General features: G+C 33.1%; 1 protein-coding gene across 1 annotated transcript; it reads left to right on the top strand.

The window, feature by feature from the left end:
- The first annotated feature begins 6193 nt into the window (after positions 1-6193).
- On the top strand, positions 6194-7601 carry LOC127104632 (two-component response regulator ORR24). The gene is made up of 3 exons (XM_051041809.1): positions 6194-6329; positions 6420-6496; positions 6807-7601. The coding sequence occupies exons 1-3, from the start codon at positions 6194-6196 to the stop codon at positions 7599-7601; spliced, it is 1008 nt and encodes a 335-aa protein (XP_050897766.1).
- Positions 7602-14619: the final 7018 nt, after the last annotated feature.

Below are 14619 nucleotides of genomic sequence, written 5' to 3'. Positions count from 1 at the left end.
TGAAAAATAAAAGTTTACTAAATAGCGCTATTTGACAATATTGACGTTAATTTATTGTGTCATCACTCTGTCTTTCCACTTTTTGCAGAAATGTGGCTTTCGACGATGAGAAACTTTCCACTAGCAAGTTAGGAAGCTTCTGGAGCATTAGAAGCCTACCATGTTAAACTGAAAGCCAAACTTTTAATGATTCACATCTGGGAGCGCTGCAAATAGTAGGTTGGTTAGTCCACAAATTAACAACCAGGTTGCATTCAAGCTATTGACTTGATTGTTTCCTTGATGAAAGTGATAACAACATAACACATATAGTGTGGAATCCGGGATCTGAATTTTCATCATGTTATTGTTCTTGGTACCATGTGTCACTATTTGTAGAGAATTATGAGACATCGGAGAATGTTTGATATTCGGTAAAAATATTTACTTGAATGGATGCAGCAGTTTTTTGTTACCTTGACGACTTATTTATCATGAAAACAGAAAAAAAGAATATTTTACTCCCTGCAATGTGAGTAAATTTTCATTTATCCCTCATAATAAAAAATCTAAAAAAAAGAAAATTAAAAAAAATATTTTTTTTAAAAAGTAAAATAAAATTCACATGAATTTAAAATAAAATAAAATGATACATAAACAAATCACGCTAGCAAATAGTGCACTCATGGACCATAGACGGAGAATCTTTACATTTAAATGGAGAATAAAAGAATTTTTTTACGAAGTTATAAATTAATCTCGCTTATATTGTCGGAAGATGTCGTATATTTAATCCAAAAATATTTTAGTTTTACGTTCATTTAAATCTATTTTATGCTTATGTCATATTATGTTGTAATTAAATATTTTAATTAATTTTTCAAAAAACTGTTTACAAATTAATTTTTTTACTTGAATAAGTTTCTTTTTGAAAAGAAGAAGAAGGAAGAAACATTAGGTAAATAAATATATGTACTTATTGATTTAAAAAATATTATTGTTGTAAAATATCAAATTTAACTATAAAAAAAACTATTTTTGAAAAATTGGAAAATCTTCTAATATAATTGAGAATTGAATTAAGAATAAATATATAAAATTTCTAAGAAATTTATAAAAGCACAATCATAAAAAAAAATAGAATGTTAAGAGAAAAACAATTTTTTTACTCAACTAACCCATTTTTTCAATCTTTTCTCTCCAAAATAACTCACTTTTCATATTAATTCTCAAACTACCTCACTTTTAAGAGGAGACGTCAGATAAATTGGTGTTTGCTTTCTAAATTAAAGAGGTGACGCTAATTGTATTGACTTATGCACATGGTGTTGCCAATCCAATTGACGTTCATGCGTAAAAAAAAAGAGGAGGCGTCAATTGGTCTGACGCCTCTGTGTATTGCGTAATTTTTTTTTGTATAAGTAGAGATGTTGTGTGATTAATTTTTCCACATCTCTTTTCATTATATTGCAAAAATGGTTCGTCTTCGTCGCCGCTATGGAAAAGTGATTTATTCGAGAGACAAGTCTCTGATAGAGATGCTCTTCTAGAACATCTGTCGTTTCGAGCAACTACAGAGCGAGTTGGTTAGACGGAAACATACCTGAAGGGGAAAAAATTATAAGTATTAAGAGACTCGGCGTCTTACGTGGATGGGTGCGAGTAAAAATGATAAGGATGTTAGGGAAGTGATGTTTGAACCAAATGATATCAGTTTGATTGATGTGATCCGTTAGAAATGTTGTTTTTAAATGTTGTGGTTGTCGCGCAAAAAGTCAACTGTTGTATGGTCAATTTTGTAGCCTTTGTACATGTATGAACTTTGGATGTGATTGTATGAAATGATATTTGATATTTGAATGCATTGACGGTTTGAAATTAATTGTATGGATATGAAAGATATTGAAATGAATGAACATGATAACATGAATCAATGGACACAAATTTTGAATGAATCAAGACCTAAGGACCAAAATGGACAATGATTAGGACCTATCTAACGATTCATGGACCAAACACCAATGAAAATGGCATGGAATAGACTAAGTGATGAACTTGATGAATTTCTAATCATGGATCAATGGACATGACCATAACTTGGATGAACAATGTCAAGCATGAAACAAAAACTCTAGGAAGGCACAAGATATACAATGAACTAGGTCATAATCAAAGATTCATGGACCAACACACATAGGTGTCAAACCAATTGGCACTTCCTTTAAAACCTAACACACATACGCCAATTTGATTGACAACATCATGCGCACAAGCCAATTCAATTGACGTCACCTCTTTGATTTAGAGAGTATACGTCATCTGACGCCACCTTTTAAAAGTTGTATAGTTTAGGAATTAATCTGAAAAGTGAATTATTTTAAGATTTTTTTTGAAAAAATTAATTTCTTAAGTAAAAATTTCAGAAAAACATGCACATGACAAATCACCATTTCTTTTTCAACAAATATTTGAATATGTGACATATAACAAAATATTATATTATGAAAAACTAAATAAAAATGTATATACTGAAAGTATAAGACGTGTCATGAAAAAAGATTACGAGAGATAGTACAAGCCATTGTGAAGTATTCCTTCTTCACAAAATAAAATTAAAACACATCAATTTATAAATATTATTATAATCCAAATAAATTAAGGGTTGTGAGTTCCAATGATAAAAATCACTTAAAATTAGAACTTTTTTATTGGATTTAATCAATGCTTAATATACTAATTGTTGTTTCATGATTTTTGAAAATTGTCATTGAAAAAACGGTTGGTTCGAATCGCGAATCAAACTGTTTTCTTTAAAATATTTTACGATATTATTTAGTATTGTGCAAAATAGTCAATCAAAATGACTAGGATAAAACAATCAAATTCTATAATGTAAGATTCTTATTTGCACGATCTAGAAATACACTCTCTAATGATACAATGATTAATCGAATATGATATAAATATCACTCGTAATATCTAATATAAAGACCAATCATAGTAATTTTTCAAACGATGCGAACTTCAAATACTACTACAAAATATACCTTTGATAACACCATCTTACATCGGCCGTTTCAAAAATGGTAATAATATCTCATTTTCGCTTGCCTGAATTTTTCATTATTTTATTGAAAGACATTTCATCATGGTCCATAATAACAACTGTTGTGATATATGAAAGGTTACTTGGTTCGATTCCCAACACCAATATTTTTTTTCGTTACAAAAATGACTTGTCCTTATAGTCTAATAAATATATTAAAATAGTACTTACATTTTATTACGAATTTTGCTAACAGCCGCAGTGATAAGTTTTACATATATATAAGGTCAAGGAAGCAGGAGATGTTAGGAATAACATCACCATTGTTGAACCTTCTAGTGGGACACTTGGCACTAAGAAGATAATGATTACCAATCTGAATCTTGAGAAGATAAGCAAGATAAAAGTTGTTGTTGAAGAGATAATGGAATCAAGTGACTCAGAGTCAGATGAAGATCGGGATAACTTCTTAGATCTAATTGGGCATGGAGTCTGAAGGCTTCAATGATAAATGGGGCTTTCGATCTTGAAGATTTAAGTTTTTCTTTCAGTTTGATGACCCTTGTATCTGGGCATATTTTATTTCTGTTTATAAATGTTTTATAGCCTCATTGAACTTATGCACAATAATAGATCTATTGCCAGTTGTTCTTCTCATCTTCTTATTGAACTTTTTTAATTGAAATACATTTCATTTCGAGTTTTTATAACAACAGTTGTGAAATGCATTTTTTTTTATATTTTATTAAAATATATTAATATTAAAATACATATTGCCACGGTTATTACAAGTTTTGTTAAAAGTCATGGTGAAAAGATTTACACACACACAACACACACGCACACACGCGCACACACACATACACACACACACACACATCCACACACACACACACACACGGACACACACACACACGCACACACACACACATATGTATCCGTGATTCGAAATCAGGTCGGTGAAAACATATGAATTTCAAAAGAAATTAAATATACCTTCACTTCCCATACATGCTTTGCAATATGGTCATCATATAAATGAAGTAAGGAGGTGTCAAATGGGCCTCCTGGATAACTCTATAAATGAACATATACATTGGTTTCCTCCTGTGCTTCAAGGGCTTCATGAACTTCAGGATCCATTGCATCATATGCTAGAGAGAGTCGGCTACGAGAACTAGACGAATAGGAACCATGGGGCTGTAAAGTAGATGCAATTTCAAATGAGTTATCAACAACTCATGGCCCAGTGGTCCTCGCTACGATCCTCTCACGTCGTACCAATGCGGTTTGGGACACACACATGAGCCTAATTCAATCAATGATATTTTCAGCCATTGCATATGCGTTAGAAATAGAGACATATATAAACATCATGTCAGGACAAATTCACAAATTCCGCAAAATCAACCAAATTTTTGCCCAAGTCCAATCCGGAAATGTGTCTCCCTAATGCAGACCAAATCCAAAGATGCATCCTATTAAGGCACGACAAAAACAATGTATTAGAAACTTTAAAAAAAAGCTTTAAACCTCCTATTTAGATCCCAAAAAAGGATAATATTAGAAGACTTAAAAATAAAGGATAAAAAAATATTCATTTAATAAAGGGCATGAAAATAAGAGGCAAGACCTCAATAATGATGCTTTGTCATATATGACTTTTTTTGATACCTATAGTGGCATCACGTCACAATATTTTGTCACAGAATTAAAAAAATTAATTTCTAAAATATATTTTATATTATGTAATATAAATATATTTTATAAGGTATTATTTTTATTACTTATAGAAATTTTAGAAAAAATAAACTATAATGAACATAATCCAAAATGGTATATCAAGGAAAATTGGATTTCATGTTGTCAATCTTTTACCGCATTCACACAGTCAAATGATTTATAATCGTTGGATTGATATTAGAAAATTCATATTTAATATAGATTTGGGTTTTTAAAATAATAAAAATATAGACTTTAAAATATGGATCGTCTGATCTTGATCGAATGAACATGATAATGTGATTGTGTGAATGTGTCATTCACTGACTGCAGTGAATCAGAATCTGTATCAAGGAGGATTTGTATACCGCAAGAGTCACTCTACTAAATGAGTTGGATTAGGACCGTCTCTTGCGGAATGTGTCAGGTTCTCTCTCATGACATATCATGTTTTTAATTGTTGGATTAATCTAACCGTTAAAAAAATATGAAAAGTAATTAATAAATAAAATATTAAAAGATTGGGAAATGTTAGAATTAAGCATCTAGCACCTATTAATCCATGTCGATAAAAAACTTTGAGTTAAAAAATTTGAAAAATAAAATGTAAAGATACTTCACATTGATTGAAAAAATAGAGATTGAACATTTTATAAATCAAATAATACATACATCTATCATTTTAAGATTTTAGACGAATATGCAAAATGTTTCTTACAATTTCTATTACTCATACATACAAGAAGACCTCAATATAAAAATGCCTCTTGTGACCTAACAATCCACTTTATTTTTCTTATTTAATTTGTATTGAAAAAAAATGATGCAAGTAAAGTTTCCAAGTTTTTGTCAAGGGTGAAAATACATTCTGTTTGTATTTTCTGTTATTGAGATCACTCTTGTTGATAGTGATGAAGATGAATATCATTTATTTGAGATTTGAAGATAGAATAAATTTTTAATCGCAACATGTTCTTAAGATTACTCGACATTAAGATCAGTAGTACTAAATTTCAAATGTTTAATTTAACTTTTTCAATTGGCTCATTAAAATTATATAATTAAATTTCTTCAATATCTAAACTTCGGTGGATATTTAACCTATCACCCATTCAATTAAACTTAACATCCCACTATCCCACTTAGTTGCTGCCATTATATTTATACTCTAACAATTTTATTTTTGGAAATTTTTAAAAGAATATCGGAATTTTCTAAAACTTTTGATAAAAAATTAATTATTTTTAGAAAAAAATTAAAAAATATCGGAGTTTTCCAAAAAAATAAGTTAAATAGTTGGATTGACAAGTAAAATTTGTGTGTATATAACACAAGCTGTCTATATATTCCTTATTTAATAACACAATCGCTCTCTACCTATTATTACATCACTTTCACCCAAAGCTGTCTATATAATAGTATACTTTCACTTCAATTGTTACTAAGATGGCTAAAAGGAAGAAAGAGCAAGATGATGATGATGACAATGTCTCTCTGTCACATAATAAGAAACCTCGTTGTGTCTGGACTCCTCACCTTCATGCAAAGTTTCTCCATGCTGTTCATTTACTTGGCTTACACGGTATCTATGTTGTTTACTACTACAAACTTGTTCTTTCACTCCGTCAATTCTTTCATTCCTAATATATACGACATTCTTTCTTGTTTGCAGAGGCTGTTCCTAGAAAAATTGTTGCTTTGATGAATGTTGATGGAATTACCAGGGAACATGTTGCAAGCCATCTCCAGGTATACTTCTTCCCAAATCTTGATAAATCTTTATCCTTCTTGATCAATATTTTCCCATCCGCAGCATGCATGTATATTCTTGATCATAGTTTTCTTGATAAATCTTGATGATTCTTGTTCAAAAACCTTGATGATTCTTGATAGATGTTCTTGATGAATGTTCTTGATGATTCTTGATAAACGTTGATGATTCTTGTTGATAAATGTTGATGAATAATGTCCGATCTGCATACATATAGATATATATATTGATGATGAATATTGTGGTTATGGTTGACCAAAGGCACTAACTATATTGATTGTGATGCAGAAATATAGACTCAGTAAGAAAAAGGCTATCCATATCCATCAACAAGATGACACACTTCCTTCAACCATGATTCTGAACCCTACTCAATCTCAACAAATCTCCTTTACCATTCATCCACAATCTCAATCTCAAACCTCGTTTACCATTCATCCACAATCCTACAACTTTCCTGTAAACCAAACCTCAACTTTACTCCTCCCTAACATGAGTGGAGTCGGCCCTTCAACACTAATTCGGCCTATTCAATATCAAAGCTCAAGTTTATTTCCAACTGTTCTTAACCAATCTGCGACACCGTTCGACTTCCATGATAGTATGGCTGCTAACTGCCCTTCATTGCTCCAAATGAATTCACATGATCTTGTTGGATCTGATTCTTCTTCAAAAAGCACAAGCATTTGGGATTATGATTGGCATACAAATTACATGAAAAGTGAACCTCAGTTGCTTCAATTTCCCAACCATTATTTGCCGGTATTGGAGTCTGACAAAACAAGTGAAATGCAGACACACAATGTAGAGCCGTTTATTGTTGGATCTGCTGCTTCTTTGGAAGACACAAACATCCAGGATTATAATTTCTGTTATGATAATAGTCCAGTTGCCTTTTCGGTTGAAGAAACAAATTCTAAAACTTCAGACTGGGGATGCCTAGAACAAGAGGATCTCACAAATATGTGGGGAAGCTTAGAACAAGAGGATTTCATGAATGTTTGGAAGTGCTTAGAAGAGGAAGAGGATGTCACAAATGCTATCCAGCCTTTATGTTATGAAGCTCCTCAACAAACTTATTAATATTAAAGCTTGCAGGCATCACTATATGTTGATGCTTCTTAATCAATTAACAATTATTTTAGTTTAAAAGACACTGTAACAACTTATACTGCAACCACTTTTGAGTTGACAAGTATTTAGAGCTTATTGCAAACTTTGTTTCTTGTTTTAGTACTTACAACTCTTGTTTATCAATGTTTGATTATGCAGTTTCATAATAATTTTAACATAGTAACAACAGACATAGATATGGTTCTATGCTACTCATGTTTTGAACCTTGTGAAGCTAATCTAACATATCTTGTTCCAATAATTTCAAAACAGAATCATATAAGTTCAACTCTACTACTTACCACTTAAAACTTGCATGAGTTGAACAAATGCCTTGTTATTCAAGAAAGCCATAGACAGTGACTTGTTTTAAAAGTATGAGAGAACTTGGAGATGGTACAATATTTTCTGTCTGCATATGGTTTATGATTATTTAATGTTGGTTAGTTACAAACTGAGCCGAATGAGCAATTTTCTGATATAGATTATATATAGTAATTTTATTTCTCAAGTAAAGTATGTGTTATGTTTGTTTTAGGTATGTGGTTTATAATACTAATACATTATTATTCTATATATAATAATGGTATCCACGAGCAACAACTTCACATGAAAAGGCTTTGTGCACACACATAAGTGAAAAAGTGAAAGCATGAATGATGTGTCTGCCTAAATCAATTTTCTGTCATTTAGCATCCGACAAGTGTATTCTTTCACCCATCACAACTCCACCAGTTCTATTTCATGGTTAACTTATGTTAATTGAAATTAATTAATTTAATTTATAAACTTTTTAGAAATAAACAATTTAACACTTTTTAGATGGGTTCAGAATTGAAATCAATTAATTTAATTTATAAATTTTATAGAAATAAATAATTTAACACTTCATTTATGACGGAGAGGGAATTGACATGTAAGGGTATCATTTGAACGTCAAATCAATAAGAGAATAAAAATTGATGTGAGAGTGAAAATGAATTTAAATCATATTTTTTCATTCACGTGGAGTCCGTTAATATATGAGAGTTAATAGAAGCGGTCCAGATCTAGATCGAAGGTATGCTTCCTCCTTTGCAAAATAATTGTCCCTAAGATTTCTCGTGGCATGGCACCGATTTTATAGGGGTCGAGTTCCCTACACCAAGATCGTTGCTTTGAGAAGTGAAAGAAGTTTAGCATTCGACGAGAACAATCTAGAGAATAAGTGCATTAAATGTGAGTCTCATCATGAAGACGTTTCACAAAATTTGTTTGACACGTGACCCTAGGTTTCTAGACCAGGGAGAATGGCGTTTCTTCCTAGGATACTCAAGTGCACTCAAGTGTCGTTGTATTCTCCAGGCAAGATCTATTTTTTTTTACCTTTCCATTTTCTTTTCTTTCTAAACCATTGATTGATTTGTCTCGCTTTTCTATATAATGGTAACTTGGGATTTAAAAACTCTTTTCGCTCTTTACACGAACTATAAACCCCTTTTTCTTCTCCACACATTGATTTTCTTCTCCGAACTTTATCAACACTCATTTCTTCAATCTTTTTCCCTTCTCTAGGTTAGACATTCCCTGGTTCAGCGCACCTTCTAAGCTATCTCCTATAACAATTATCTTTGTTTTCTATTTCCTCATGTACCATCTTTCTCTTTTCTGTATAAAATTCATTGCTCTCCCTTGTTGCTCTAGATATGACTCACATAGGAAATGTACCCACAAATGTGATAATATATCCAATAGTGATAATTCTTCTTTCGTTACTAGGATTGTAACCCATGAATGGCGAATGACCCTTTAGAAGTTAACCAACATGTTGGCAACCTTGTCGTACTTAGCGATACCTCTATGGATTTGAGGGGGTTTTGTTGAAGATGGTTACGAGCCCTATAGTTTTCATGATGTTGGAGATGTCATGGATCCTGATCCCTTCCTTCCTCTTCTGCTTTCTATAGATATGAAACTTGCTACGGTTTCCCGAAACGAACGAGTGGCTCATTATTTCATTAAATCTTTTAGGGCAGAGTGTGGTTGGGATCCCAATGTCAGGTTAATTAGAGACCATATCATCTTTAAAATCCATTCCAAGATTCATGACTGACATTATCTTTTTCATGAAAGCTGGGAAGATATGGTCAAGAAGGAACATCAAGGTTTGGCGCTACCTGAAGACGTCATTCAATACCTCCAGGTGGATGAGGAATCCTTGGGACCGGTTTCTTACTTTAACAGTATCGTCCGTCTGGAGAGCACCCATACTGAGGTGGGGGTCGTCCTATGACTGGTCATTCTCCCATGTCAAGGGTTCAAAGAGAATTTGTAACTCCTATGACGGTTTCTCGATTCTGTTCTATGAGTGCATATTTTCAAGATTGAAGGGAAAACTACCTTTTTGTGACTTTGAGGAGCAGGTGTTGAAGCTTCTCTGGATAACTTCAAATAGCTTTGAATCACTGACCATATACAACACAATTATTCCGTAAAGGAACCATAATTGTTTGGTGAACGTTGAATAGAACCTTACCACGATGGAGTAATCATCTAATATAACGAAGAAGGGGTGACCTGTAAGGTTAACACTTCAACACTCAAGCCTGTGAGAGAATGAAAAATGATGTAAGAGTGAGAATGTATTTGAATCATACATTTCCTTTCATGTGAGGTCTTTTATATATGAGAGTTAGCCACGCTAACCCATTTTATTTCTTGTGGAGGTGACAAGATCTTTCATTTCTCTCCCACTTTGAAGAAGAATGAGAAATTTGCATGGACAAGCGACACCTCCCATGTTGACACGCCTAGAGGTGGGTGTACCCCTCTATCTGTATTTGTTTGTTAATGAACATACAATGAGATTTATGCTCGTCCAAGAGAAAAACAAAAATGAGTGACATGTTTACTTCGTAAGCAAGGTGTTTAAAGTTATCGAGACAAGTACCAGAAGACCGAGAGACTCGCCTGGGCGGTTGTGATTACGACGAGGAAGCTCATACCTTACTTTTAAGAGCACCATATTATGGTAAAAAATCAATTACCTCATTCACCAAGATTTGATAAAGTTGAATCTACCAGGTGGAATGGTATCTTGTGATTTGGAGTTATTTGAGTATGATATCTAGTATATACCCCAAGGGAGCACCAAGTTGCAAGTGCTAGTTAATTTCCTAATAGAGTTAAGCTTGTCGAAAGGCGAGGAGACTCTCTGCATATGAATACTATTCGTAGACAGTGCCTCGAACCTGAAGGGAAATGGCGTTGAAATAGTACTAGAGGGGCCATACTACCTCCTGATATAACAATCTTTAAAGTTTGAGTTTAAAGTCAACAACAACTACGGCGAGTATGAAGCCCTCATTTTTGACATAGTTTTCTGCCTAGATATGGAAAATTCAAGCCTCAAGGCTATGAGTGATTCACAGTTGATGGTAAATCAGGTCTTCAGGATACCAAACAAAGGAACCAAAGCTGATCAAATTTATGAAAAAGGTTTGTGAACTATCTGAACGTTTCATAGACTTTTAGATAACATATATGAAACGTACGGTAGTCAATTGGCAGTTAAGCTCTTGCTCATAATTTGCTCAAGATGGGTTATTATTGGTCCACTCTGACGAAGGACAATGCATAATTCATCAAAAGATGTGACAGATGTCAGAAGCATGCTAACTTATATCATGTGTCACTCGAGATCCTCCACTTTGTCATGTTTCCATGGCGCTTTTATTAATGGGGTATGGATATACTTTGTCACGTTTAATTTTCAATTCATTTGGGATGAATGTGTGCTTGCTCTGAATATATTATATGTGCTTCAATCCTTTTGTTATGTTATTTCGTGTTGGTGTGTGACATTGCGTTTCGTGCGATTTATTACATTAAGTTACGCCCCGTGTTAGAGTTTGCACCCTCATATTTGAACTCACAACCCCACGTTGTAATTCGCGTCTCTTATCTCTTTTCGACCCTTTTACCATCGATCAAACCGTTTTCAATATCAAAACAAAAACATTTATTCCAAAAATACTTTTGTCTTGCCCAGAACGGGGAACTCAAAGGTATGTAGTTCCCCATATCGTCAAGCACTATAACAAAAAACCCCAAAATACCTTTTGTTTTGCCGAGGACTACATCGCTTTATCGCACCTGAGGATACGTAGGAGAAAGACTCGCAATCTTGTCAAGCACCCTAATAAAAACCTTTTTGGGATCCTTTTCTTTCTCTTTTCAAACATTTTAATAACTCGAAGAAAGCAAATAACATAAACTAACATTTTATTTATAAATCTAACTAAATGGTTCCCGTTGAGTACAATGGATGTGAGGGGTGTTAATATCTTCCCGTTGCATAATCGACTACTGAACCCGAATTTGGTTACGAAGACCATTTTCTTTTTCTTTTAAGGGTTTTATCAATATTTATCCTTTCCTTCTGGAATAAATAATGTTCAGTGAAGACTCTTTTATCACCTCGAGCGTGCAAGCACCCTAGGGTATTTCTCGCACTGTGGCAAAAACTATAGCCCAACTAGGAAGGTCCATACCACGTATGTCAAAAGTTACCTCATGGAGCTTACAAACTTAAGGAGCTAGATGGAAGAATCATCCCTAGAACGTGGAACTTATCTAACTTGAGATACTATTACATTTATCCAATTAATGTTTTCTATTCAATAAGGAGAGAGACATTTAGTGTACCAATGTATGAAATTTCTTAATTTTTTTTGTTAGCACCATCTTATAAATTGGAAAACTTTCAAAAGGAGGGTCATCGTTATAACTGACTAACAATATAAATGGTGGATCTTCTTTGAAGAATCCTTGTCGCCCAAGAGGTAATATATGGATGTTGGATCTTCTCTGAAGAATCCTTGTAGCCTAGGTGGCAATATGAACGTTAGATCTTCTTTGAAGATTCCTTGATGCCCAAGAGGAAATATGAATGTTGAATCTTCTATGAAGAATTTTTTGTCGCCCAAGAGGCAATATGAATGTTGGATCTTCTCTGAAGAATCCTTACTGCCTAAGAGGCAACATGAATGTTGGATCTTTTTACATAATCCTTGTCGCTCAAAAGGCAACATGATTGTTGGATCTTCTCTGAAGAATCCTTGTCGCTTAAGGGGCAATATGGATGCTAGATCAGTATAAAAGACTCTTAGGATTTTACAAACTCCTCGATGTTGGGCCTCTGGCCATATCCTAAAGTACATTATGACATGGACCATTTAATAGGAAATGGAATGAACGAGACATTGTAATTCTCACTTGGGGGACTCAACTTAAAGTCTCTCATGAGGAACTCTACTTAAAGTCTCGCACGAGGGACTCAATTTAAAGTCTCGCATGAGGGACTCTACTTAAAGTCTCGTCCGAGGAACTCAACTTAAAGTCTCGCGTGAGGGACTCTACTTAAAGTCTCACCTTATGGACTCAACTTAAAGTCTCGGTCCCTAAGGATTATCTTGGGCGGTCGAATTAAGACGATCTTTGTCACATATTTCTAAAGGCGTGAAATACTCAAACTAAATCACTTCGCCCATTACATATCCTCATGCTTGAGGGGATATGAACCAGATTAGTTTGTCAAGCCTAAAAGAAGATGGCCTAGAAGAAGTAATACAAAACTTACTCGAAAGAGTGCTAGTGTGGCGCTTAGATCTCCCATGACTTATCATAAGGCGCCCATATTGGATTTGGGCTATCCATTGTAATTTTCACCTTGTCCAATGAACGTGGGTAAAGACGTGAACTTATGCGCCAACATGATAAATGAGACAGTCAAAGAGGAAAACCATGTATTCCATGATTATAAGAGAAAAATGTTTTCTCACGTATGTCATGCTCCCGAGGGAAGATGGAGAATACCACTCCTGGATGCAAGGATCCAAGCCTAACAAGTCTCTATAAATGCCCCAACTTTAGGTTGAGAGGATGGGGATCATCATTCACCTAGAAACCACATAAATATAACTTTGTACCACTCTGTGTGAGCTAACTCTAAGCATTATCAACACCCTAAACATCACGTATAACCTTTTAAATATAGGTAATTTATAAACAAACAGGTAAAATATGATGTAATAAATCATATATATGAAAAGACCAATATGTGGTGAACATGCCTAAGCACATATTACGTTAAGCAAAAAAATTGAGTATATATGGTTGTACTATGCGTTGAACATGTCTAAACACATATTAGGTTAAGTCGTGTGCGATGGGGAAGACCAGTAGAGACCATTGTCCTGTAAATGTGTTATGGCCTCTAAACCCTTGCTATGTGTATTTAATCGTCCAGACTTGAAAGCACACTAATTTAAATCTTAAAACTCCACACTCACAATCTCTATTGATTTGATTGTCAAAAATATTTGTTGGCACATTCTCAACATTTAAAAATGAGAGATCAATCATCCTCATTAAACATTTTACTGGAATTTAAACCATTTGTCACTTTTTATAGGGAACAAACTTAACATTTTATCTATCATTTGTAGCGCGTGTTTGGTCCTGAGATGAAAAAAATTGAGTTTGAAAAAATTGATTATGTAAAATCAATTCTAACTAAAAGTGAGTTGAAGATAAAATGTCATGTTTGGATAAATTTATGCAACATTGAGTTGAACACTAAACTTTAATATGAAAATTACATTTAAACTCAAAAACTACAAATTATAACTGTAAAATCAATTTTAGATACAAAATCAATTATATTTTAAAAGAGTTAGATATCTTAAAATTATTTCAAAAATAATTTTACACCTCTAAAATTATTTTTAACTCTTTAAAAAATTAATCCAAACATAAATTTGATGATAAATCCGTAAGAGATTAATTATTATGCACTATCAACATACTGATTTTGTAAAATCCTTTTACAATATCAATATATTTTAATTAAATTCAATCTGTAAAATACTTGTGCACGACTGAAAGAAAAATAATTCATTGGTATATTTAAATAACTTATAATTTAAAACAAATTATCTACTGAACA

The sequence above is a fragment of the Lathyrus oleraceus genome, chromosome 7, assembly GCF_024323335.1.
Source record: "Lathyrus oleraceus cultivar Zhongwan6 chromosome 7, CAAS_Psat_ZW6_1.0, whole genome shotgun sequence".
NCBI classification, from domain to species: domain Eukaryota; kingdom Viridiplantae; phylum Streptophyta; class Magnoliopsida; order Fabales; family Fabaceae; genus Lathyrus; species Lathyrus oleraceus.
The sequence above is the reverse complement of the archived record's forward strand: the minus strand, read 5'-3'. Positions and strand labels throughout refer to the sequence as shown.